The 23,955-nt window shown below is 38.5% G+C and overlaps 1 protein-coding gene across 1 annotated transcript in view; it reads right to left on the bottom strand.

The window, feature by feature from the left end:
• Window positions 1–23,955, bottom strand: part of FUBP3 (far upstream element (FUSE) binding protein 3) — a 75,518-nt gene that overhangs the window by 17,753 nt on the left and 33,810 nt on the right. Inside the window, exons 3-11 of the mRNA XM_006892454.1 lie at window positions 19,454–19,487; window positions 16,940–16,989; window positions 16,486–16,557; window positions 15,141–15,198; window positions 12,823–12,985; window positions 9,362–9,460; window positions 7,912–8,016; window positions 7,484–7,586; window positions 6,476–6,576 (exon numbers count right to left, since the gene is read on the bottom strand). Of these exons, the coding sequence (XP_006892516.1) occupies window positions 6,476–6,576; window positions 7,484–7,586; window positions 7,912–8,016; window positions 9,362–9,460; window positions 12,823–12,985; window positions 15,141–15,198; window positions 16,486–16,557; window positions 16,940–16,989; window positions 19,454–19,487 (785 nt within the window). The remainder of the gene's footprint in view (window positions 1–6,475; window positions 6,577–7,483; window positions 7,587–7,911; window positions 8,017–9,361; window positions 9,461–12,822; window positions 12,986–15,140; window positions 15,199–16,485; window positions 16,558–16,939; window positions 16,990–19,453; window positions 19,488–23,955) is intronic.

A 23,955-nucleotide genomic window follows, 5' to 3' on the forward strand; every position in this document is an offset into this window, starting at 1 on the left:
CTATATTGTGTTTGAAGCTTCCTGTATTACTCGGTATTTGGTCCGTAGTCTTTTAGTATTCAAGATGAGGCTTGACTCTTAAAAAAAATTACTTTATATAATTATTTTTAAAAATTATTTTTTGAGTGAAGGTTTACAAATCATATTGGTATTTTTATAAAATCATTCACAGGCATTTTATTTTATAGCACTAATTACCACTAATTAGTAGAATTCATTCAGTATAATGTTTAATAAGACCATTACTGTGCACCACCCTCTGGTGGCCTAGTCCATAGGGAACTGCACTGTTAACTCAAAGGTGGCATCTCTCTGGTGGTTCAAATTTGCAAGGGCTCTGAGGGAGAAAGATGGTCAATCTTCTCCTGTGAAATTTATAGTCTCTGAAAACCTGCTGGACGGTCAGCTCTGACTAGGTTCCACTCAACAACAAGGAGTTTTTATTGTTTTGCCTTTCCCTTCATACAAATTTAACTATTTATATTTACTATCCTCTCCCTCCCCATCCCTGCTGACTCTCCAAAAAAGATTCTATCTGTTAACAGAATTTACACTTCTATAGCTTTTCACTAAATAGAATCTAAACAGGTAAATAGAATCTACCTTTCCATAGCTTCTTATAATAGTAGTCATGTACTTGTCCTCTGATTTTTTAAAAATATGGAAGGCTTCACGAATTTGCATGTCATCCTTGTTGCAGAGGCCATGCTAATCTTCTCGGTATAGTTCCAATTTTAGTATACGTACTGCCGAAGCGAGCACGCCCTCTGACTTTTGTGATTGACTTAGGTCACTCAGTATAATCCATTCTAGATTCATTCATGCTGTGCAGTAGGTCACAAATTTGTGATCATTTTAAAGTGATACTCCACTATGTGAAAGTACCAGAGTTTTTTTAGCCACTCATTTGTTGACAGAGACCTGGGTTGCTTCCAATTTTTTGTTACTGTAAAAATGCAGCAGTAAACATGGCTGTTCATTTATTAGTTTGTCTGGTATATATACCTAGTAGTGAGATCGCTGGATCAGATGGTATTTCCATTCCCAACTTTCTCAGTAAGCATAGTAGTTGCACCATTTTACATTCTCACTAACAGTGTTTTAGAGTTCCAATCTCTTCAAATCCTTGTCTGCATTGTTGTTTGCTGTTCTGTTGCACTTTGTTATTGTTTCTGGGGTGAGATGGTTGTTTTCTGTTCTTTCAGCATAAGAAATGTTGAGTGTGTTTTTGCCCTTGGTTTTCCAGTTACAGATCTCTCCATATTTCATTATAATACTTTGCCCCTTCAAATCTTCTGTTTAGCTTTCTTACTTCATCATTTCTTGCATATGCTTTAACGTCCATTTTCTAGGTCAAGTTTTAGTTTCTTCTGAAATTTATTGTGGTTTTTCTTTTCTTTTAAAAGACCTTTTGTTTTCTTCTTGTGTGATGTTCTTGATGTCATCCCACAACCTGTCAGTGGCTCCTTTGTCATCACCATTCAATGCATCACATATATTCTTGAGATGGTGGGATATGTTCAAGACCTTATTTTGGGCTACTTAGACTTGTTTTAAGTTTTTCTGCTTTAATTTGAATTTGCGTATGTATAACTGATATTCTCTACCAGTTAGGCCCTGCCCTTTTTCTGACTGATACTGAGCCTCTCTATCATCTTTTCACAGATGTGGTCATTTGATTTCTGTGTATTCCATCAGGTGAGGTATATGTGCATAGTAATTTTTTAAAATAATTTGCATTGAATAAGCCATTGGATTTACAACCTTTTAATATTTAATCTTCGGTTTTATTTCTAAGCAAGGCCATATCTTCCTGACTATCAAGCCTACCTCTTTTCAACTTTTGCATTCCAAATTCCAGTTATTATGAAGGCATCTTGATTACATGTTTGTAATCACTATAAAACTACAGAAGTTGGTAGAAATCCTCAGTTTCTTCATGTTTTATTTTAATTTTTGGTGAGTAAGTAACAGTTGTATTAAAAGGTCTGTCCTTTGTACGTATAGAGATATTATCACTGTCAGCATGATACTTCAGGATAACATTTTTATTTATTTGTTAACCTTTTATTGTGATTTGATTGAAAGTTTACAGAACAACTTCATCTTTCATTCAACAATTCATCCAAGTTTTATTACACTGACTCCACTTTCCACATTATAACAGAGGTTCCCATCTTCTGCATGATTCCCTTTCCTAGCACTCCGTTGTCCTCTCCTGTGCTACTCTCTGAGTTTTACCTGTGGGGAAATGCTGCCCTTTCGATCTTGTCTGATTGATTGCTCCATAGACTACATTCCTCCTGGTCTACCTTACAGGACTGTCTGTTCTTTGGTTGAGTGCAGAGTCAGGGAACTAACTTCAGCTTCAGGTTTGAACTTTGACTAAAGGTCATAGCCTCACAGCTTTTACCAGACAGTAAACTTGGGTCTTTTTTAAAAATCATTATTATTTTTATGTTACCTTATCTTCCAACTCTAAGGTCTCCTATCTTGATACCTTTCAAAAAAGTCTGCAAGACATTTTTTCCTGCATTCACATATATAAAATTTCACTGTCTCTGAAGTGGTCTCACTTTTTAAAAAAAAATATTTTATTATTTTGTGTGTGTGTACCATTTAATTGGATCTGACCAGTACAGGAGGAGATTGTTTCTCCTTTTCCAGCAGAGCATCCGGTGGATTCAAACCACATATCTCTGGGATTGCAGTGCAGCTTCTTGCCACCAGGTCACTAGAGCTCCCTTAAACACCTAAGGGCAAAAACTCAAATACCTATAAAAATATCAATGAGAAAAAAAGAACCACGTTTAAACGAGAGATGGTAGGAACTGAAGCAAATTAGAAGGCTCAGTTCCTGGTGCAAGGAAGCAGCTGCCCCTCAGTTCTAATTAGGTGCACCTTATGAGATTGTGGGTCTAGTTATATATAAAAATCTCTAAAATACAAGTATTTATGAGAAATATTTTTAAGTAGAAAGTCCTTCACTTATGACAATGTTCCATTCAGATCTTCCATGTAAAAAGGTTCCCACATAAGATGAATATATCTTTTTTTCACTTTTGTTTTCATTTCATTTCTTCTGCCCTATATGATCAGTATCTTTATAAGCCCAACAGCACTTCTTTCAACAGAAAAATTCTGTCTTTAAATGCTTTGAACCCAGGCAACATCTTTACCTCTTTGTGACTCCAAGTACATTCTGACACTCCTTTCCAAAATGAGCTTGTTTGACCCACAATGTGTATCTGGTCAGGCAGATCTTCCTCATCTAGTAGTATTATCTTGTCTAACTCATCCTTGAACTTTCTGACAGCTTCAGTATCAAGACTTCCTGTCTTTCCAGTTCTACAAACTTCTTATGCAAGCCAAATCTACATTTAAAGCAATGAAATAACCCCCTAGTGGCAATGAAATACTAACCAGAATCGTCTTGCTGTTTCTTCATGTTTTCAGAAAGGCTGTGTGTGCTTTCATTTGAATCAGCATTATTTATCTGAATCTGGTCTTCTATCCAAACCATCAACAGCTTCATCTTCTTGTGGCTTGACTCTCTCTGCTTCTTTGTTAAAACTGTAGATTTTATGCCCTTTGCCCTTTAACCACTTCCAATGTCCTGTATCCTTAATGACAGTCAAATAGAGACAGTCTATGAGACAGTCACTGAAGCTATAGCCATAAAGGTGATGTGGTTCATGCGTGGTTCAACTGTTGTCTGTAGTTAAGAGTTGAAGATTGCCAGTCCACTTTTCTATCCATTATGACTTCCAACACCAAATGAACAGCCCTCCAAGTACAGCTTTCCATCCTGACTCCCAGAAGCAGAGTAGGACAGAACCTTATCCATTAAGAGGAACCACACAGCAAAGAATTTCTGCTCCTATAATATTCTCACAATTGCTACTATACTGGAAGCCACTGTTGTAGCCACTGTGCCAAATCAACTTACTGAAAAATTTCCTCTTTCACTCTGATCCTTTACTTTACTGGGCATGATGTCCTTGTTCAGGGATTTTCCCAGTCTCAAAACATGCCAAAACCAAATATGTGAGACTAAGCTTCGCCACCCTTATCTATAAGAAGCATTCTGGCTGCAGTTCTTCCAAAACTACTTAGTTTATCAGTTCAGTGAATAACCAATACTTTTCATGAACTCTGTAGTTCAAAGTCATCATCATTTCTTCTTCAGTCTTGTCTTATTCACAGTTCAATATGTACATGCATATGAGGCAATTAAAAATATCAGAGCACACTTTTCCCCCAAAGTGACATTCTTGCCCATTAACAATTAAAAGAAGTCCTTGGCAATGTATTAACTCAATGCAATATGTCATTTTGATTTCTTGACTGCTATCTCCATGTGTGTTGACTGTAGACCAAGTAATATGAAATGCTGAACAACCTGAATCTTTGCTCCAATTATGATGTTGGTTATTGGGTCCATTTGGGAAAATTTCTGTTTATGCAAGTTTAATCCATACTGAAGGCTAAAGATCTCATGATGATGTTGTTATGTACCGCCAAGTTGCCTGTGACTCAGTGACCTTGTGTACAATAGCTCTGAACCCTGCCCTTTCCTGAGCCAGTCTGATTCCGACACACTTACTCCCAGTACCCCAGTTACTGTATTAATCCATCTCATCTAGGGTCTTCCTCTCCTGCGCTGTCCCTCTACCCTTCAAAGCATGATGTCATTCTCCAAGGACTGGTCCCTCTGGTCATGTGCCGAAATTATGTGAGATGGAGCTTAAAGATCATAGCCTCCTACCACAACAAAATAAAGGTAAACAATGCAATAGAAAAAGGGGCACAGTATATGAACAGACACTTCACCAAAGACGACATTCAGATGGCCAACAAGCACATGAAGAAATGTTCAAAATCCCTAGCTCTAAGAGAGATACAAATCAAAACAACTATGAGATTATCATCTCACCCCAGTCAGAATAGTAAAATTTAACAGAATAGCAAGCAACAAATGCTGGCGAGGTTGTGGAGAAACTGGAACCCTGATTCACTGTTGGTGGAAGTGTAAAATGTTGCAACCACTGTGGAAGGTGGTATGGGGCTTTCTCAAAAAAGTTGCAAATAGAGATACAATTTGACCCAGGAATTCCACTACTGGGAATATACCTTAAAGAGACCATAACTGACATCCAAGCAGATATATGCACACCCATGTTTATTGTGGCTTTGTTCACAATAGCAAGGAGTTGGAAACAACCTACGCGCCCATCAACAAACGAATGGATAGAGAAGCTGTAGTATATTCACACAATGGAATACTATGCTGCATTCAAAAACAAGGAACTCATGCATTATTATTCAAAATGGGTGACCCTGAAGGACATTATGCTGAGTGAATTATCTCAGTCACAAAAGGACAAATACTGCATAGACGCCACTGTTGTAAAACAGGACTGACCTCAGGGTTGGGGGGAGACTGAGAAAGATGGGTTCAATAATGTATACTGCACTGAAACAGATGAGGGAGAAAACTGTTTAAAAGGGATATGTGATCAGGTATTTTTGTTATGACAGGAGTCCAGAGTGAAGGCTGCATAGTGGAGTGGACCTGGGGGGAGGGATAGTAAAACAATGCAATAATTTTTCTTTTACTTTTCCAAGAGGGTAGTGTACTAGGGGTGGGAGGATTGGGAGGGGAGAAAAGTGCAACAATGACTGAATGGAAATCCAGAGTCTCTGTAAATTTTCATAGAAATTAATAATAAATAAATAAAAAAAAAATCTTAGCTTCCAAGGAAAAAACTTGGCTTCATCCTCTCCAAGACAGACCTATTTGTTTTCTTGGTGGTCCATGGTATGTTCAGGACTCTCCTCCAGCACCACAACTCAAAAGCATTGATTCGTTTACTGTCATCCTCAGTCCCTGTTCAGCTTTCTGATGCATATAGCAAGTAACTGCTAAGACCATGGCTGGGATCACGCACACCATAGTCTCTAGACTGATTATCATTGCTTCTCAGTACTCTGGAGAGGTCCCTGAAAGCAGATTTTCCCAGTACAATTAGTCTTTTGATTTCCTGACTGCCTCAGTGTTGATTATGGAGCCAAGGATTAACAACCTCAACCTCTTCTCTAGCTATAATGGTAGTTCCTTCCCTGAAATGTTCTTTCTGATTATTAATGCGTAGCATTCCTCTTCGTCATTCTAAGAACAAGAGGCCATATGATTGAACAAGTATATTCTCAGAAATTTACTGTGTAAAGAAAATTTATATTCTGAGAGTAATAAAGGTATGATGGTAATGAACTAACAAAAAATGAAGAAAGAGAAGAGGTAGATGGAGACAAGTCATTGGTTATCAACCAGGAGGGAGACAACTGATAAAGAGCAGTTTCCGCTAATGCTTTGGATGTGATAGGTGCCCTGTGGTGCAGTCTCCCAGGAGCCAGAACTGTCACTTTCCCTGTATGCATGTGAGACGTGCAGACTTCACACAGCTGGACCTACCTGGGCTGTCAGAATGAGCTCATTGATGATGTGTGTTGCGTGCTGACACCGATCTGGAGGTCCCATGACCTGTGCTGCTCTTTCTGGACTAATCCCATCGTCTGTGGAACAAAATGATAAAACAAGATTCAGGAAAGGCTAATTTTAAAAGGAAACAAAAGTCAATTTGATTTCCAACTGACATTCACATCAGGCTCAAAAGGGGTAAGAACCCTTGATTAGAGAACATACTACAGTAGTTTTGATAGGGAAATATATGACATCATTTTACATGTTCCAAGTCAATACTCATTTCTGATGCAACAACAAAAAAATCCAAAACCAACCCAAAATAAAAAATCTCACCCAAACAAAGCCATTATACAAACATAAAAAAAAAATTAAAGAAAAATAAAACCAAGGAAAATGGAGTAATTTATAGCAATGGTTGATATAGTCCCTCATATTCAAAGAAACCAGGAGAGCAAAGACAATGTAGAAAATTTTGCTTACAAAGATAAAATTATACAATTTACAGAACTGCCATTTATGATAAGACTGTTGTTGTCCTTTCCTCTAGAAAATAATAAATTTATGAAATTGAGATATTATAAAAAGAATTATTTATGAAAAGAATAATTGGTGGTATATTTTGTAAAAGGCTTTTATCTGACAACAATAAAAGCTACAATTGCAGTGTTGCCCTCTCTACAACGTCACTAGTCAGATGAGGCAGAAGCCCAGAAAGCTGTGGGCTGAGTTCCTCGCACGAGGAGGGTGACTATGTACATCCAAAGAACGAAAGGAAGAACTTCAGATTGGTAACCTAGTTAAAAAACCGTTCTGAGGGGAGAGAGGAGGAAACATCTCATAAGTGGGCTAAGAACCTATATTTAATCAGCTATTATATAATGCTCAAAAAATTCACCAACCCCCCCACACCAAAAAAACCCAAAAACAACAAACCACACCACTAAAACCCAAAAACAACCCCACCATGAAAGATTTTTTAAAATCATTAAAACCAACCTGGTTTAAACTGAATCCTCACACCAGCATCGTTCTGGATCTTTTTGATCATCTCTCCATTTCTTCCTATTACAATGCCAACAGCAAACCTAGGCACAGATACCTAGGCACAAGAAATAAAGCTTCAGGAGAGCTTTTACAAATCTATCATTTTTTTCCCCAATGTAGAAGTTTATTCCATTTCATTTCATTTCATCAAGAAAACAGGCTTCCAAGTTTGATCCAATCATAACACAAATGATTCACAAAGCCTAAACTCTGATCTCTAACTCCGGCGTCAGTCATATCCATTCCAGGAAGTAAGGATAGTCTTATGGTTTTGAGGACAGGACAAAAGTGAAATAGCTTGCTCAAGGTTAAAGAGCTAATAAAGACCTACATTTAAAAATCTAATCTTGTTTTCCTATTAACTTATCATGAAAGCATACCTCTACACTGCCTCCACCCATTCGGGAGCTGAAATCACTGCGTACACCCCGGAAGTCGGCTTGGTCTTTTTCTCGGATGATCTCTAGTACCATTTCTCTAGCTTGCTGCATAAACAGAAACATAAATCATTATTAAGACAAATAAAAATCCTTAATGAAGACATGCTACCAGGTGAAATTTCTAAACCTCTCCTAATTGGGGCGTAATGATTCCAGTTGTGGGAGGCCTCATTTGCTATAACATAGGGTTACAGGGTAGGCTAGTGGTGCGAGAGGTTATTTGTCAAATCTGATATAGAATGTTATTGTCCAATTGTTTACAGAGATAAAGGTCCACCCTCTTAAGTGCCAGCCAGGCCAATGCCTCTATGCAGAATATGATTGTTATTTGCACAGTGCTCTGGCAGGTTTCATCCATAATTGCTTCTAAAGTATTGTAGGGTAGCAGTACTAGATTCTACAGGACAGAGTGCATGAGCAAAGTGATGGAATACACACAATGTGATTCCAAGCCCACGTGCTTATATTATAAGAGATTGTATTTTCTGGGGAAGTCTCATGGGTATGAGCCTGGTTTGCAAGAAGAAGAGAAGCCTACATCATTTACCATAGCCCAAGGCATCAAATTGCTTTTATCATTATTCTTCAGCTCTATTTAAGCTATTATTTTAAATATATATTTGGATAAAACCCAAAAACCTACCAATCATATAAATTTAAGTTCAATTTATGAGTGGGTTAAAAATTGGGAAATATTTTGCCAGGGACTGCCAATCTTCACGGAATTAAATCCCAATGCTTCCATCCAGAGTGACTCTAAATGCAGGAATGGAAAGGCAGACATAGCCAGCTGATAAAAAAAGTGCATTCATGTATTGTCGGAACAGGTGCAGTCCTTATCCAAAGCCCACTCATATTCCTGCTTACAAAAGGAGCGGAGGAGAGGGACCACTCCAGGTGATTTCCACCTTAAACCCCTTACTGCTTTCAGCAAATGGAACTATCTTCTTTGGGAGGGAATTCAAGCTATGAGACACATGCTACAAGGGTACACACATGCTTTGTGCAACTCTAGTGCCTCTGTTCCTCTTTAATCCTAGGTGAATATCTTGCAAAAATAGGTGACTGGCTGAGAGGAAGAACAAAAACACAGAAGCTAGAGAGCTGGCATCTGAGGCGAACACAGATCAACAAATCTAAAGCTTCATATGATCAGTGCCACCCAACAACGAGTTGTAATGATGCAAGTGTGAACTATCTAAAAGGAACCACTATTCTATGTGGCTACTGAGCATATGAAATACAGTCAGTACAAACAAGGCACCACACTTTTAACATGGAGCAAATGGTGACTAGATTGGGCAGCATAACTCTATTCTTTGTCACCAAACCGAGTCAGGTAAAAAGGCTATATACTACCACCAAGCGATACCCCACATTTCTGTCCTACCTGTACTTTAAATGGGTCTCCAGTGATGCGAAGAGGCTTATCTGCTCCTGTAGGCAATGGACCATCCTGGATCATGACCATTTTCACACCTGTCCGCTCCTACGGGGAAACAGACACCAACACATTCTTCACTGTCACAAATAAGAAAAGGAAGAAGGCACAGAAGGTGGACGAGGTCACCTAGCATCCACAATAAAGCTCATGCTCTACCTAGCAGAAAACAGTACAGCATTGACCTGGTTAAGAGAGCCTGACTCTGTGAATGCAGACGTACAAGTCATGTGAGAAAACCTAGAAGTTCAATAGAAACTATTTTATCTTCAAGAGGCTCTATTCTTTCTCTTCTTTTCCTAGAGTCTCTCTCATTGGTGTTGAATAACTGACCCTTCAGTGGGTTTTCAGAGGCTGTAAATTACATGGGAGGAGATTACCCTTCTTTCTCCTGTGGAGCAGCTGGTAGATTTGAACTGCATAACTTTGGGTTGGCAGCACAACTCCTTCCCTACTAGGCCACCAACGCTTCTGGTGCTTAGAATATCTAAGTATTAATGAGTTAGTTTTAGTAAATGCTAGGCATTAAGTCAAGTGCTTTACCTACATTATCTAATTTGAATGCATGCTCAAATACGAAAGGGAAGTACTACTATCATGCCATTTTATATACGAGCAGGGTTCTGAGAGCAAGTCACCAAAAGTTAGAGCTTACATTAATGAACCAAAATGTGGATTTTAAGATGACGAATCCCAGGATACAACACAACGGGGGGTGCAGGTGGGGCAGATGCAACAATGAATGAATGGAAATAAAAAAAAAAAGATACAACACAACAATGCCTTTCATATTTTGGATCGTGGTGTCTGACATCAGGGTGGGGGTATGACAGAAAAAACTGGATAAATTATGTATATTGTATTGAAACCGATGAGGGAAAGAACAGATGAGAAGTGATATATGATTGAGTATTATGGTTAGCACAGGAATCCAGAATTAAGGTTGCACACAGACGTGTACTCGGGGTGGGGGGTGGGGGGAAGGGACTTGGGAATTGTATACTAATGAAGGAATATTTTTTCTTTTTTTCTCTCTCTTCGGAGGGGGAAGCGAACTGGCGGGGAGGGGTGGGAAGGGAGAAAACTGCGGCAATGAATGAATGGAAATCCAAAACCTCTGTTAAAAAAAAAATTATATATATATAAAAAAAAAGAATGCAGAGAGACCAAAAACAAACAAACAAACAAAAACCAATGTCTTTCATAAATCAAGGACTTTTGTCATTGGTGCTGTTGAGCTACCACTCAAAGCCACTCTATGAACAACAGATCTGAGCCTTGCCCTACCTTGGGACATTCTCACCAATTCCGATATACTTGAACCTACTGATATAATCACTGATACAGACACCATTCAGAGTCGTCTTCTTCAAGGATGATGTCTTCGTTCAAGGACTGGCCTCTCCTAACAACATGCCCAAAGTATGTGAGTTGAAGTTACAAGAAACCATGCTACGTAAGCTGTAACACCTTGCTTGCAATTTTAAAATCTCCAAAGCCCTAAACCAGTTTGCTCAAAAGTAATTTGGAAGCAAAAGCACATAGAAGTATGTTTTTAGCTTTTCTCATGGTTACTGTCATCTTGTTGAACAGAACTTATAGCAACTCCATGAGCAACAAATCTGAACCCTATCCCACCCTCATCATTTCTGACATACTTGAGCCCACTGCTGTAATCACTGCGTCAATCCATCTGGTTGAGGGTTCTCCTTTCTTTTGCTCACCCTCCACTTTTCAGCATGATGTCCCTCTCCAAGGAACAGCCTCTCCTAACAACATGCCCAAATATGTGAGATGAAGCTTTTGTCATCTTCGCCTCTGAAGAGCACTCTGGCTGTACTTTCTTACAAGTTTTTTTGTTCCTTTGGTAGTCCACTGGGTAGTCTGTACTCTTTTCTAACACCACAGTTCAAAGGCATCAATTCTTCTGTCATTCTTACTTACCATCCAGCTCTCAGAAGCATAGCAGGTGATCAGAAAGACCATGGCGTGTATCAGGTGCACCTTAGTCTTCAAGTGATATCTCTGGTCCTGAGTAATCTGGAGAAGTCCCTGACTGCAGACTTCACCAATGCAGTATGTCTTTTGATTTTCTGACTATGGAACCAAGATGAAGTTGTTGACAACTTCAATTTTTTCTTCATCTATCATGATATTGCCTATTGCTCCAGTTGTGAGAATTTTTATCTTCTTGTTGAGCTGTGATCTATACTGAAGGCTGCATGCAGTCTTTGATCTTCTGTAGCAAGCCTTTCAAGTCCTCTTCAATTTCAGCAAGCAAGGTTGTCATTTGCATACTGCAGGTTATTGATAAGTCTTCCTCCAGTCCTGATGCCACATTCTTCTTCAGAGTCTAGCTTCTTGAAAGATGTGTTCAGTATACAGACTGAATAGGAGAAAGGCACACCTTCCATAAATCTTAAACCATTTAGTGTTCCCTTGCTCATGAGCTCAAATTCCTCAAGTGTTCTGCAATTTTCCCATTTTTTAAAAAAATGTTAGACATAAATTTGTTGTGATCCAGAGTCAAATGACTCTGTATAAATACCCTTTTGGTATTCTCTATGCTATCCTTGTCAGAGCTTCTACTAAACCCAACCTGAACTTCTGGCAATTCTCTGTCAATGTACTATTCTAGTAGTTTTTGGGTGATCTTCAGCAAGATTTTGCTTGCATGTGACCATAATGATATTGTTCAGTAACTTCCACATTCTGTTGGATCAGTTTTATTAATGTTTAGCTTGCTTAGCTGCAAGAATATGTATCTCGATTATAGAAACCTTGTTAATTTCTACAATATTGACCCCAAGTGTCTCAGATGCCTAAAAGCAGATAAAGTTTTCAGAGTACTAATTCGATTGCAGGTTTTGTGCAAAGAATTTCACTCTTATTACTTCAGCCTCATTACAACAATAAACAAGTACTTCCACTCTTAAAAATCAGGATCCTGAGCCTTCAAAAAGTAATAAATTATTTAAGACCACACAACTACTGAAGGAGAGTACTGAGTTAAGGCATTTGGAGGAGAGTACTGAGTTAAGGCATTTGGCTCTGTGGACACTGTACTCTGAGATGCTATCATTTGATGATAAATATTCCCGTAACATCAAACAACATCTGCCTAGAATTCATGGCTATGTTTCTTAATACACACTTATCCCAGTTCTTGCACTGGTATCTGGCATTAAGCCTAATTACAAGAAATGTTCTGAAAACCTCTGCTGCATAGAAAAAAGCAGCCTCTTTCACAGGTGACATGGGTTCCTTTGGCACAGTGTTATACGGATGTCTCTGCACCATGATATGTGCAGCAGCCTAGCTGAGGAAGGCCGTCTGGACAAAAGCTTCCAAACCAAGATGAAGAACTTTGTATTGGGGGGCTGCTCTGTTCTTTTTAAGGATTCACATACCTGCAACTGCTTTATTGTTTCTCCTCCTTTGCCGATGACCAGACCCACTTTAGATGCTGGGATGAGAATCTCCTGGATTGTACTGTTGCCATCTATGTCATTATGAAAGCCAGGCCCATTCCGACAGCGGTCCACAATTTGCCCCAACAGTCGTTTGGCTTGTCTTTGGGAGGGAAAAGAATCACAAGAAAATCCATCATTAAAGGAATGCTCCAGTAATCCAAGAAAGGGAAACAGCATGGGGGAAAAATATGAAGAAGTCATAGCAGCCCTCCATCCAGCTCCAGGTCCTGCCCCCACAACCTGGGCGGTCTGTCTGCCATCTGTTACACTACTAGGCTGGAATTTAAAAGCAAGCACCCAACACCAATGTTTCAACAGGACCACAAGGAATAGGCCACTGTCAGACGCAGCCCACTTTCAACAGCTGACCGCCCCCGTCCATGCTTAGGCCATTTATTCCACAAATGTGTCATCTTCTGTCAGAATGTTAGCTTCTCTGGAGCAGAGTCCACATTTTATACATTTATGTTTTCCTCTGTTCCCCTAATTTGGCATAACCCTTCTTATAGAGGATACGTTCAGTACATGTTTTTAAGGGTAGGAGAGAGAGAGAGCAATGAAAGATAGGAAAGAAAGCAAGGGTTAGTAGTCATCATTTGAACTCTAAATTTCTTCTCCAAATCCAATCAAACTGCTCTATCACTTGTAAGCTCAAGCTATGAATCACCAGTTTGGGAGCAAGCTCCAACAGAAAGCAAGTAGTGCTCAAAGGCAACTGTATATTCATATATACCTGCTTTGTGCCTTTCATGTCAGCAAATTCAAGAGCGTGTATTTTCTGGGGACTGTTAGTTATCTCCAAATGGTTTTGGTGTGACTTACTTAGAGGCTGCTGGTGGTCAAAGGAATGGGGACTGCAATGCTGAAATGGTGGTACAGTCCAACCTACCAAAGTCATTGTTGGGTTAATTTCTTTTTCTGCACCAGAATTGTCCCTGGTCATCATATATGAATATTTAGTCTTCATTTTACATTATTTACTCTTCAAAATGACCACACATAATTTATTTATGGTTTCTCTTCTAACAGGGAAGAATTTAGCCACGAAACAATTTTCTTCATAGCAGAAAATGAACTATTTCTTCCTAAAATTACAGTGCCATTGCCTCAACTCTTTGGGTGGAACATGAAGCAGGAATCGTTAGAAGAATAGAAAGAAAGAGAAAGGCAGGAAATAGGTACTGCCTTCTGTGATCCTGAGCCTTTGTGTCTATCTTCTCAGTTACAGAAGCTTTTTAATATTTTGCTTGTGTACTAGATTAACCTGCGTTGGAAGAAAAATGTCTTGACTCCTGCAAAACCATCCAACTTGCCCTATAATGCATACCTGCCAGTGATATTTATTCTGGTTCACTGCTTGCAATGTTAGAGCAGAATAAGAGAATTTAAACTCATCTAGATTCCCTGAGAAATGGAAACAATAAAACAACTCTACCTACTGAGCCAGACATAATCTTAGCACCCTGTCCCTCAACGCAGCACCACTCAGTAGGTTGGAAAAAGAAAGCGAGCAGACTCCAAGTTAGTATATCCTTTTTCCCAAGAAGACCTCGAATTTATGAGGCCTGCATCTGGTATAAGACTCTTGAGGATATATGCCAGCACAGGACGGCAATGCCAGTCTTAAAGCCACTGCAAGGATCCCAAAGGCAAGACATCATTTGGGCCAGTTCATATGGCCTTCAGGAGTGGAGTAACAGCCATGAAGAATCAAATCTACATGGTTCACAAGTGTCAGATGGCAGTGGAATCAGAACTAGGCAAAAGTTAGGTACCAGGCTACTTTTAATGGTTTACCAAGTGATAGGATTACTAATTCAGACCTGCTCAGTAAAGGAAATGTTAACAAGAAAGAAGGTAAGCTGATTAGAGCATTCAGGTGAGTCAATGTACACTTGAAAACCTGGTTTATGAAGTAAACACAGTGTAGAATTACCCAATAAGCAAAAAAGCACAAATAAGGCTGTGCTTACTTTACTTACAGGGAAATCTGCCTGAGGAGACCTTATGGCAGGATGATAAATTTTTTTAGGATTTGGAAAGAAAAAACCCAAAAGTGCTATCATGTATGTTTATGGTAACAGAAAAATTCCACTGGCATGGCAACCTCCCAGATTTTCTCATATATAAGCATCTACTGTGGTCAGGATTGTAGTAAGATCAACAGTGTTTAATAACAGCTTTGCCCTTCCATTTCTCCCCATTTGGGGAAGGAGGAAGAAGAATGAAAGGAAAAGTAAATAAAATAAACTTACTCAATACTTTCTGGGGTTCCGGTAAGTACACAGGGCCTCTCTGGAATCCCAGAACTCTCTATAAGAAGAATCAAGAAGATGAGGTGTGTTGGTGGGCATCAGGCAATCATGTATCTTTGCCTCTGTGTACAGACTGCCTCTCTGTGGAATGGTTTATAAACCAAGTCCCACAGAAGCCCAGACTCCCAGAAAAAGACAGTTTGTGCTGATTTGTGGAGAGACTCATGAGCTGATAACTCCACACTACTGGATTCTCAAAATGGAAACATGGCTAACAGGGAAGGCTGAGAGGATTCAGAAAGGTGTCTAAATTGGTCCTAATTACCAGCTTCAGCATCATTTCTGACCCACTTATATGCTACTAATTGCTTGATTCACTTTACCATGCTATGCCTTCATTTTTCCATTTGTATACAAGTTTAAGGTTCATTTGTTTGCAGATGGCTCTAAGCATAATAATAAAGAATTTAATGATATGCACATTAGGATTATTACCATTTATTGCATGAACATCCAAAGAGATCAGTGACATCTAAGTGGAACTGGTTCTGGATTGTTTTTACAAGAGAGAAAAAAAATCTCATATTCCAATATGACATATTAAGATTAATTTTGTTCCAAATAAAACCAACCAAACAAAAAAACTAAAAATCTGGCTAACAGCTAAAAGTAATTCCTGCAAGACATAATAAGTATCTCTAAATGGCAAACATTTCTTTAGCCAAATATCCTCCAAACATCATCATTCACTATGGAATAAGATCAAAACCCAAATTAGGTAATAAAGCTTTAAATAAAATCTTCTCTTATAATAAAAACTATTTTTCTTTATCTGTACCTCTCCACAAGGTCTGGTCAAAATATGCCCAGTTCCGAGACATCCTAAAGAGTGTGTTTAGCTTATGTTAATTCAGCCAGAACCCCATACAGGCGCCCTCTCCACAAAGGGAGGGAAGAATGATCCAATCCACAGGAGCCAGTGTGCAGACCCCAGTGGCTATCTCAAAGCCATAAGATTCCTGTAGATCCTACTATGTTTGTATAACATTCTGGTGCAGAAAATAGAGGTCCTACAGCAGCAGAGCTTGGGAATAGGCCATGTCCAGCCACAGAACTGTTGGGAGGTCTACCTGTGAAGCCAGACATGTGACTGTCTGGCCCATGTCTGTTTTTTTCTGATTCTCACCCAGGAATCCAACTCAAAAAATTGCAAGGAAAATAGCAATTGCATATACTTACCCAAGTCCCTAAGCTTTTAAGCAATAAGCAAAGGTTTTGAATCCAAAAACCGTGTAAAATACAGATTTTTACGAAACTCAAATGTATGAAAAAAAGAAGCCTTTACCTGAAGCAATCTGAATTTTGCAACCAGATTCAGCTTGAATCCTCGAAATCTGTTCACCTCCCCTGCCAATAACTGAAACAAATTGAACAAGGGTCAGAAAAATACAATCTCTCATTCCACATCTAATCATGCATGAATTAAGGAATTCAACAAACATTTACACTTGACTCATAGCATTACAAATCAAACTGGCCTCAGTGAGCCCATCTCAGTCCTACAGGCATTCAAATAAGAAATTCTAGCTAAAGTGTGGAGGGGTATGGGCGGACCCTAGGCCCAGAGTTCTAGTCTCTCTCTCCAATGACAGATCTTTCTGCAGGGTCTGGGTTTCTTGGGAACACAGGATGAAAACCACGCTACCACAGGTAAGGGCCATTTACTGAGACAAAGTCAACTGGGGTAAAGGGAAGTAAAGGCCAAAATTGGGGAAGAGATGAGTAATGTGCATACTTACTAAATCCAACCATTTTGTCAGGCACTTTGAATTCTTCTGTTATTACTGCCCTAAAAACAAAAAACAATTTGGGGAGGGGGAAAATTATTTTGTAGCCATTTTTGGTTTCCAAACTTTCTATCTGGTAACATTAGATAAGAAGATAAAGGCTTAAAAGATATCATACCAACTGGCTAAGAAATGCAAAACTATCTCACAGAGAGTATCATACAATGAATCTTTTGATCCATGAGGCCTTGGAAAGATGAATCTCCTCTAGTGTCTGAGTTAATAAATTCTAGAGAGTAGTTAAATAAAGAAAATGTGTATTATGCATAAAAATCTCAATATGCATAATTTATACCTTGTTAGGTCCCCTAATGAACAAGTTATCAATCCCAGGATACTGAAAAGATCCTCTGGAGATTTTAAAGACCTTTAGACTTTTATTATAGTGTCCTCTCTAGATGAAGAGAGATTTAACTTTTCTTTGATATGCTTTGTTTCTCAATCTTTTTATTGCATGTTGGCTTCCTTCAAATAACCTATCTTTCTTTTAAGGTGAGACACCCAAAATGGAACAAGTATCCAACGGAGGCTTAATCAGTGTTGACCAGGACAGAATAATTACCTCACTTACTCCACAAGATACTTCTGTTAAATGCTATCTCATCCATTATGTGCCTTTTTAAAAAACAAAAAAACCAAAACAACCGCTGTACTGGCTCTTTCAAACAAACCTTCAAATTTCCCATAAAGTGTACTGTGGACAATGTCCAATTTGCCCAACACCCCAGAAAGCAATTAAATCTAAACGTTTACCATAGGAGGAAGCTAAATGCAAGTAGTTAAAAAAAAAGAAGCATTTTTAAACATCTTTCACACAGCTGGATTTTTACCCATCATGGAAAGAACTGAATAAAGAATAAAATGCATGTTTTTAAAGAAAGAGCAGCACTTAGAAAAAAAATGCAATAGCATAAATAGCACTTGCCACTATGTCATTTGATGGAAGCAAAAAGAATCTTCTCCATGTGGAGTTTATTTTCTCAGGTATGTGGAAGGATTCTCTTTACCCCTTCATTCTGAAATCAGGTAATTCCAGGAGTCCAATTCAATAAAACTGTGGTCATTAATGTTGAACCTTGGCTTACCTGAAATATGCTGAAAACAGATACTAGGTCCCTGTTGGAAATGTGTTTCCTTACACTGTTGTAAAGGATAATAACATTCTTTTATGTGTGTGCTCCTATGTAGCCAGGAGGCTTTTGCTACCATGCATCATCATCATCATTTCCATCATCATGGGTAGCACAAGCTGCCTAATCTCAGACAAGATCATGCAAAAATTTACTAGAGGAGGTGGAACACTACAGCAACAGAAGAGGATGCAAAATACGGGCACATCCTCAGTCCCTGGGAACAATTTTAGCAGACTCTCTTTGAGACAATACTACCAAGATGAATTGTTCAGGACTGCATGTAAGACAAAGCCCTACTGTATATGCAGAGCTGAATCTTGTCTAATGCACAAAGTATACATATTTTGAAAAGTAAAATTCCAATGAACTATAGCCTCAGAGGGAAGTTTTTTCTATATTAGCAATAATTTCATGTTTAAGTTATTTTAACAAAATCAAGCCTCCAAAAACTAAACAAACAAACAAAATCAACAGCAAACTAGGATACATCTTCTAGTTAATTAATGCCTAGAGATTGCATAGTCTCCCCTTCCACTCCAACTTTTATGGTAAACACAAGAAGATACAATTGTATCACTAAGATTAATATGTTTTAACAAGAGCTATAGAGCCAAGATTTCACTTTATTACAGAACTGAAAAGAACAACCTATGTTATATTTGATCCTTCACCAATCACAATGGGATCATAACTTTCCTGTTAAAGACATTTTAAAGTCAAGGTCTTTAAGGCCTCCTACACTTCTCATGTTTTAAAAGAAAACTTGGAAGAGAAGCTGAGGCAGGGAAGACATTTGGTAACTTTCCCAAGGTTCTCTGGCATCTCTCTTTTAGGAGTAGGGGTGAAACCATGGCTGCTGGATTCCCAGGTGTAAGTGTGAGCCATCTACCTTAACAGACTTCTTAAGTACCAAAATCATTCTGCAAAAGCTTAACAACTCAGACACTTCTTCAGGACTTTACTTTTTTTCAAATAAGCAGATAAAGATTCATAAAATAATAGAAAAACCATAAAACCAGGAGGAGTAATTTCATAATCTATCTTTAGAAATTAAATATATGCCAGTTGAAAGAATAACTCTTAATTTTTTTGAAGTCTTTTTTTTAAAAAAAAAATTCTGTATCATAATGGCGGATAAATAATACCTTGTATTAGTTTATCCCCTGAGATCATATGCCTTGGAAAGGGCTAGCAAAAATGTGAGTCTTAAAGAAATGTAGCCCATGGTTTTTCATACTTTCAACCTCTGACTTTCTAACACTCTAGTACAGATGGTGGATCAATAAACAATTAGAAATGATCAATAAATAATAAAACATAACCCACTGCTTACCTTTGATGTACCAAGGCCCCTAACTGGTTACCTACTGTGGCAAAGAGAAAGAGAGAAGAAAAATCAAAGCATTAGCACGGATAAACTAACTTCATCCTTATACGAGTTCTTACCATTTCAGAGGGGAAAAAAGACAGACAGAAAGAAAGCCAACAGTAATTTAGGCTCAGTGGCTGAAATGAATGCGTTATATGATATGAAACAGGAGGGGACATCTTGATCAACACAGTCTCTAACCTAGTGTCCAGCTGAACACAGGATAAGAAATTGATCTGTGTGTCTACATGCTGAGAGGCCTGGGAGAAAATCCTGCTTGCCTAAATCCCCCCAACTTCCCACCTCCCTCCTGTTCTCCATCCAAACTCAATGTGAAGATGGAAAGGGTTCCATCTTTCTCTTTTTAAACACAAATGAGAAGATTTAACCTCCTCAGAAGCATTGTTAAGGACTGTTTCATGGCAGCTGTAGTCACTAAGAACGTGCACATATGTTCCTGATGCCCACGGGGGAGGGACCATCCCTCTAGACACCCGTCAGACCCCAAAGGCATAAGTATCTCAAGGAGGCTCTGGCCTCCTCCCTCCTTAGGCCTCTTCCCAGACCCCATCTACCGAAGCAGTTCTTAAGCAGTGCACCCTAAGAATGAGCTGCCTTTCAAGCCCATTTCAGAGACAACAGTGCCAAACAGCTTCTTGTTATTAAAACCAACTCTGTAATCATATTTTCTCAAAACCACTTTGGCGATGCTGTTTGTTTCAGTTTCTGCTCTTTTAGCTATTGATGAGGGTCTCCTTCACCATCCGTCAGCAAAAATGATTCTGTAGTGAATTTTCTGGAGAAAATGCAGCCCAGGAAACACAATGATCTGTGTGTCTACATTCTGAGGGGCCTGGGAGAAAATCCTGCTTGCCTAAATCCCCCTAACTTCCCACCTCCCTCCTGCTCTCCATCCAAATTCAATGTGAAAGATGTAGAGGGTTCCAAATACTTGACAAGGCAAATGAGAAACTTTACAATACATTAAAAAGAATATTCACAAACATGTTTTTGGGGAAAGTTATTTAAGTGACAGATTTTAGGTAAGAAAGGAAAGAACAATTATATCAATTTCAAGACAAAGAAAAGGAAGTGTAGGTTTCCAATGGTTATTCTTTAATAACCATTAAGTTTGAACTTAATCCTGTTATTTTCTGGAGAGTAGCTGATCATGAAAGAACAAAAGAAAGCAGATCATGACATTTAAAAATAAAATAATAATAATAATACTACATAAAGAAATGTTAGCAAAAAGTAAACAAAGCTACTGAGTCAATACTCTATCTCTTCTGGATCAACAGCAAGATAATGGTCTGCAGCCAAAATATTGACACTAAATATTATTAATCTGCTTATCCCAGGAATAAGAATTGTTTCTATTAACTCTTAAAACATTTTTTCTACATATCCAGCTTGAACATAACAAACTCTTGCTTAAGCTAGGTAGTGCTCATGATTAATATTCTACACAAGATATGGACAATTGCCAGTTTAGGAACAGCATCCTTGTTCTGCATTCAACTCCTAAAATAAGTGAGCAGACTGTCATCTACCTAAGGCAGTTGAGTATGAAAAACATAGTCAAAAGAGGTTGTCAATAGCAGAACGCCCTCCTGTTTGGGTACCTATTCCTATGTAAGAGAAAAATTTTGCTTTCTTAAACACTGTCTGAATATATCTCTTAAAAGATAAGAGTCTATGGAAGACGGAAAAATAAACTGTCTTAAAATGATGAGAACACAAATGATAAGCACCTAATTCTCAAATAGGGCAACATGACTGGACTTTGGCTTCTGGTTCATGGTGCTGTTTGGTAAGAAATATCAAAAGGCTGATGATCTTCAAATATTTCTGTCACAGCCAGAAAAGCCACAGAAACAGAACAAAAACAACGCACAAGATTCATGAGAACATTCAGAGGGCTCCAGTTCAAAGACTATTAGAAATGTTGTGCTCATCATGCAAATGGAAATTTCTTTTGTTGGCAAAGTATTTGTTACAGATGTCACACACTTTATCATTTCTGCCAGTCAATACTTGGAGAACAAGTGGAGATACTTAGAAGGATCAAAAATAAAGGTGCATACATCATCATCCAACAAATGGTCAAGAGTGCTGTGAGTCAGACTGAAGAATGAAATACAATTCAAATCCAGATTCAACTCTTCAAGTTGGAAGACTCTTGAAAAGGAAAAATAACCTCCTTCCTGCATGTAAATGGACGCAGCCCAAGCATATATGTGTGATTTAAAGTTTCATTCCCTTCAGAAACATTCCCATTTGGTGCCTAAAAATGAAAAGGGGTCACTGGGTATTCAAACTGATAAATGTCCAACCAACAGAGGACCTTTCCTTAGTCTTCATGATGGAGAGGGGTCAAACTAGGAAGGCACATGGGAACACCCATCAAGTTCAATTTAATGGTAACTACAGTCATTTTACTGTAAAAAAGGAAAAATGCTGAATAAAATCAGTCCTATTTCCTGTTAACGGTGCACGCTGGTTGACGAAGCTTCATCCTGCTTCAATAGTTCACCTTAGATGAATTCTAGCACACACACAGGGAATTTTCATTTCATTATCTTGCACACTATAGACAGGGCAGTTGCCTGGGTTATGGAAAAATGAGCTTTTCATGGAAAATGTTCATTCTACAGGATAAGAAATTCTTTCTAAAGAGTCATACTCTTAAAAAAAAAGAGTTATACTCTGCCAATTTTAATGATTTTTAAAAAAAATAAGGTTGCCTTTCCCCCCACAGTGAAGAGGAAAAGAAAAAAAGTCTTTTTTATTTCCCAAAAGAAATGCTAACAAATTATCACTAAGAAACATACTGAACTTTATAGCATCAGTTTCAACAGTTAAAATACTGTCTCTAAAAAAAAATCCAAGATCCAACAGCACACCAACAATGAGAGTAGTATCATATACAGAACCAGAAACCAGAGGCTAGGAAGCATCAGCAGGTTTTGGAAGACTGGCAAAAATCACCTTTCTCTTCAAATTTTGAAAACAATTCTTCCCCAATCTCACCCCGGGGCTCAGGCTCTTGGGATTGTGTCCAATGCCTTTCTAAACCCCAGCCATGGGCAGCAATAATCTGAAAGGAATTCAAAAGTTTTAAAAACATTTTAATGAAGTGTTTCTCCCAGAAATAATACAAAGGCTCCTCTGTTTTAAAGCAGTAACTCTCACCCTATGGCCATAAACCACTGACATACTGAGTTTAGCTTGTAAGATTACTGGCAAATAAAAAAAAAAAAGATTACTGGCAAATAATCTGTCATTAATTTTGCAAATGATCTTTTGAAAAGTGACAGTAAATGAAAACTGATCTCAATGTCACTCTAACTTGTAGACTAACATACTTTTTACTAACAGTAGGTGCCTCAACTACACTGACTCAATCCAAACCCTGCCAGAGGCGGCAAGTGCTGTCATTAGTGGTCTCTAATGGATATTGGTGTTTTGCCATCAAGTTGGAAATAACTCAAAGCTCACCCTCCAACAGGTTTTCAGAGGAAATAAATCACAAAGGAGGAGACTGCTCATCCTTCTCCTGTGAAGCATCTGGTGGATTCAAACCACATGCCTTTAAGATTGCAGGAGTTTCTCGACTAGGTCACTGGAGAAAGATATGATTATACCTGCATCCTTAGAACAGTACATAGGCTCAGGGCCTATGCCCACATGCCACATGGGTTCCATATCCATTCTTGCTTCTTGCCCTTATTTTAGGAGTTTCAACACTACATTGTTTAATTCTGCACTATTATTTAGTCACTTATTTCAAGTACTTTGTAGGTATAATTTAATTTAATCTAGTGGCCCAGAATCAATTTAGAGGACTGTGGTCAGCTTTACCAAAAAGGGAAAAAGGAAGAACTATCAAAAATACAAGCTGAGTTTAGAGGCCGTGGCACTAGAGACATTATTGCCAGTGTCAGACGTATCTTGGGTGAAAGTAGAGTGTACCAGAAGAATGTCTATCTGTGTTTCATTGTATGCAAAGACATTTGACTGTGTGGCTCACAACAAATTATAGCTAACCTTGAGAAGAATGGGAATCTCAGAACACTTGATGTGCTTATGCAAAACCCATTATCTGGATCAGATCAGTAATCAGAAGAGAACAAGATAACACACTGCATAGTTCAAAATCAGGAAAAGAGTGTGTCAGGGATGCATCCTGTCTCCATACCTTCTCAACCTGTATGCTGGACAGATCATCTGGGAGGGTGGACTCTATGAGGAGGAATGTGGCATCAGGATTGGAGGAAGACTCATCAACAACCTGTATTATGCAGATGACACAACCCTGTTTGCTGAAACTGAGGACGACATGAAGCATTTGCTGCAGAAGGTCATGAACTGTAATTGTCAATATAGATTGAAGCTCAGTATCAAGAAGACAAAGGTACTCACCACTGGGCCAACTGGTAGCACCATGGTGGATGGAGAAGAGA

Source organism: Elephantulus edwardii, unplaced genomic scaffold (genome assembly GCF_000299155.1).
Source record: "Elephantulus edwardii isolate Elephantulus edwardi_28Jun2011 unplaced genomic scaffold, EleEdw1.0 scaffold00116, whole genome shotgun sequence".
Lineage (NCBI taxonomy): Eukaryota > Metazoa > Chordata > Mammalia > Macroscelidea > Macroscelididae > Elephantulus > Elephantulus edwardii.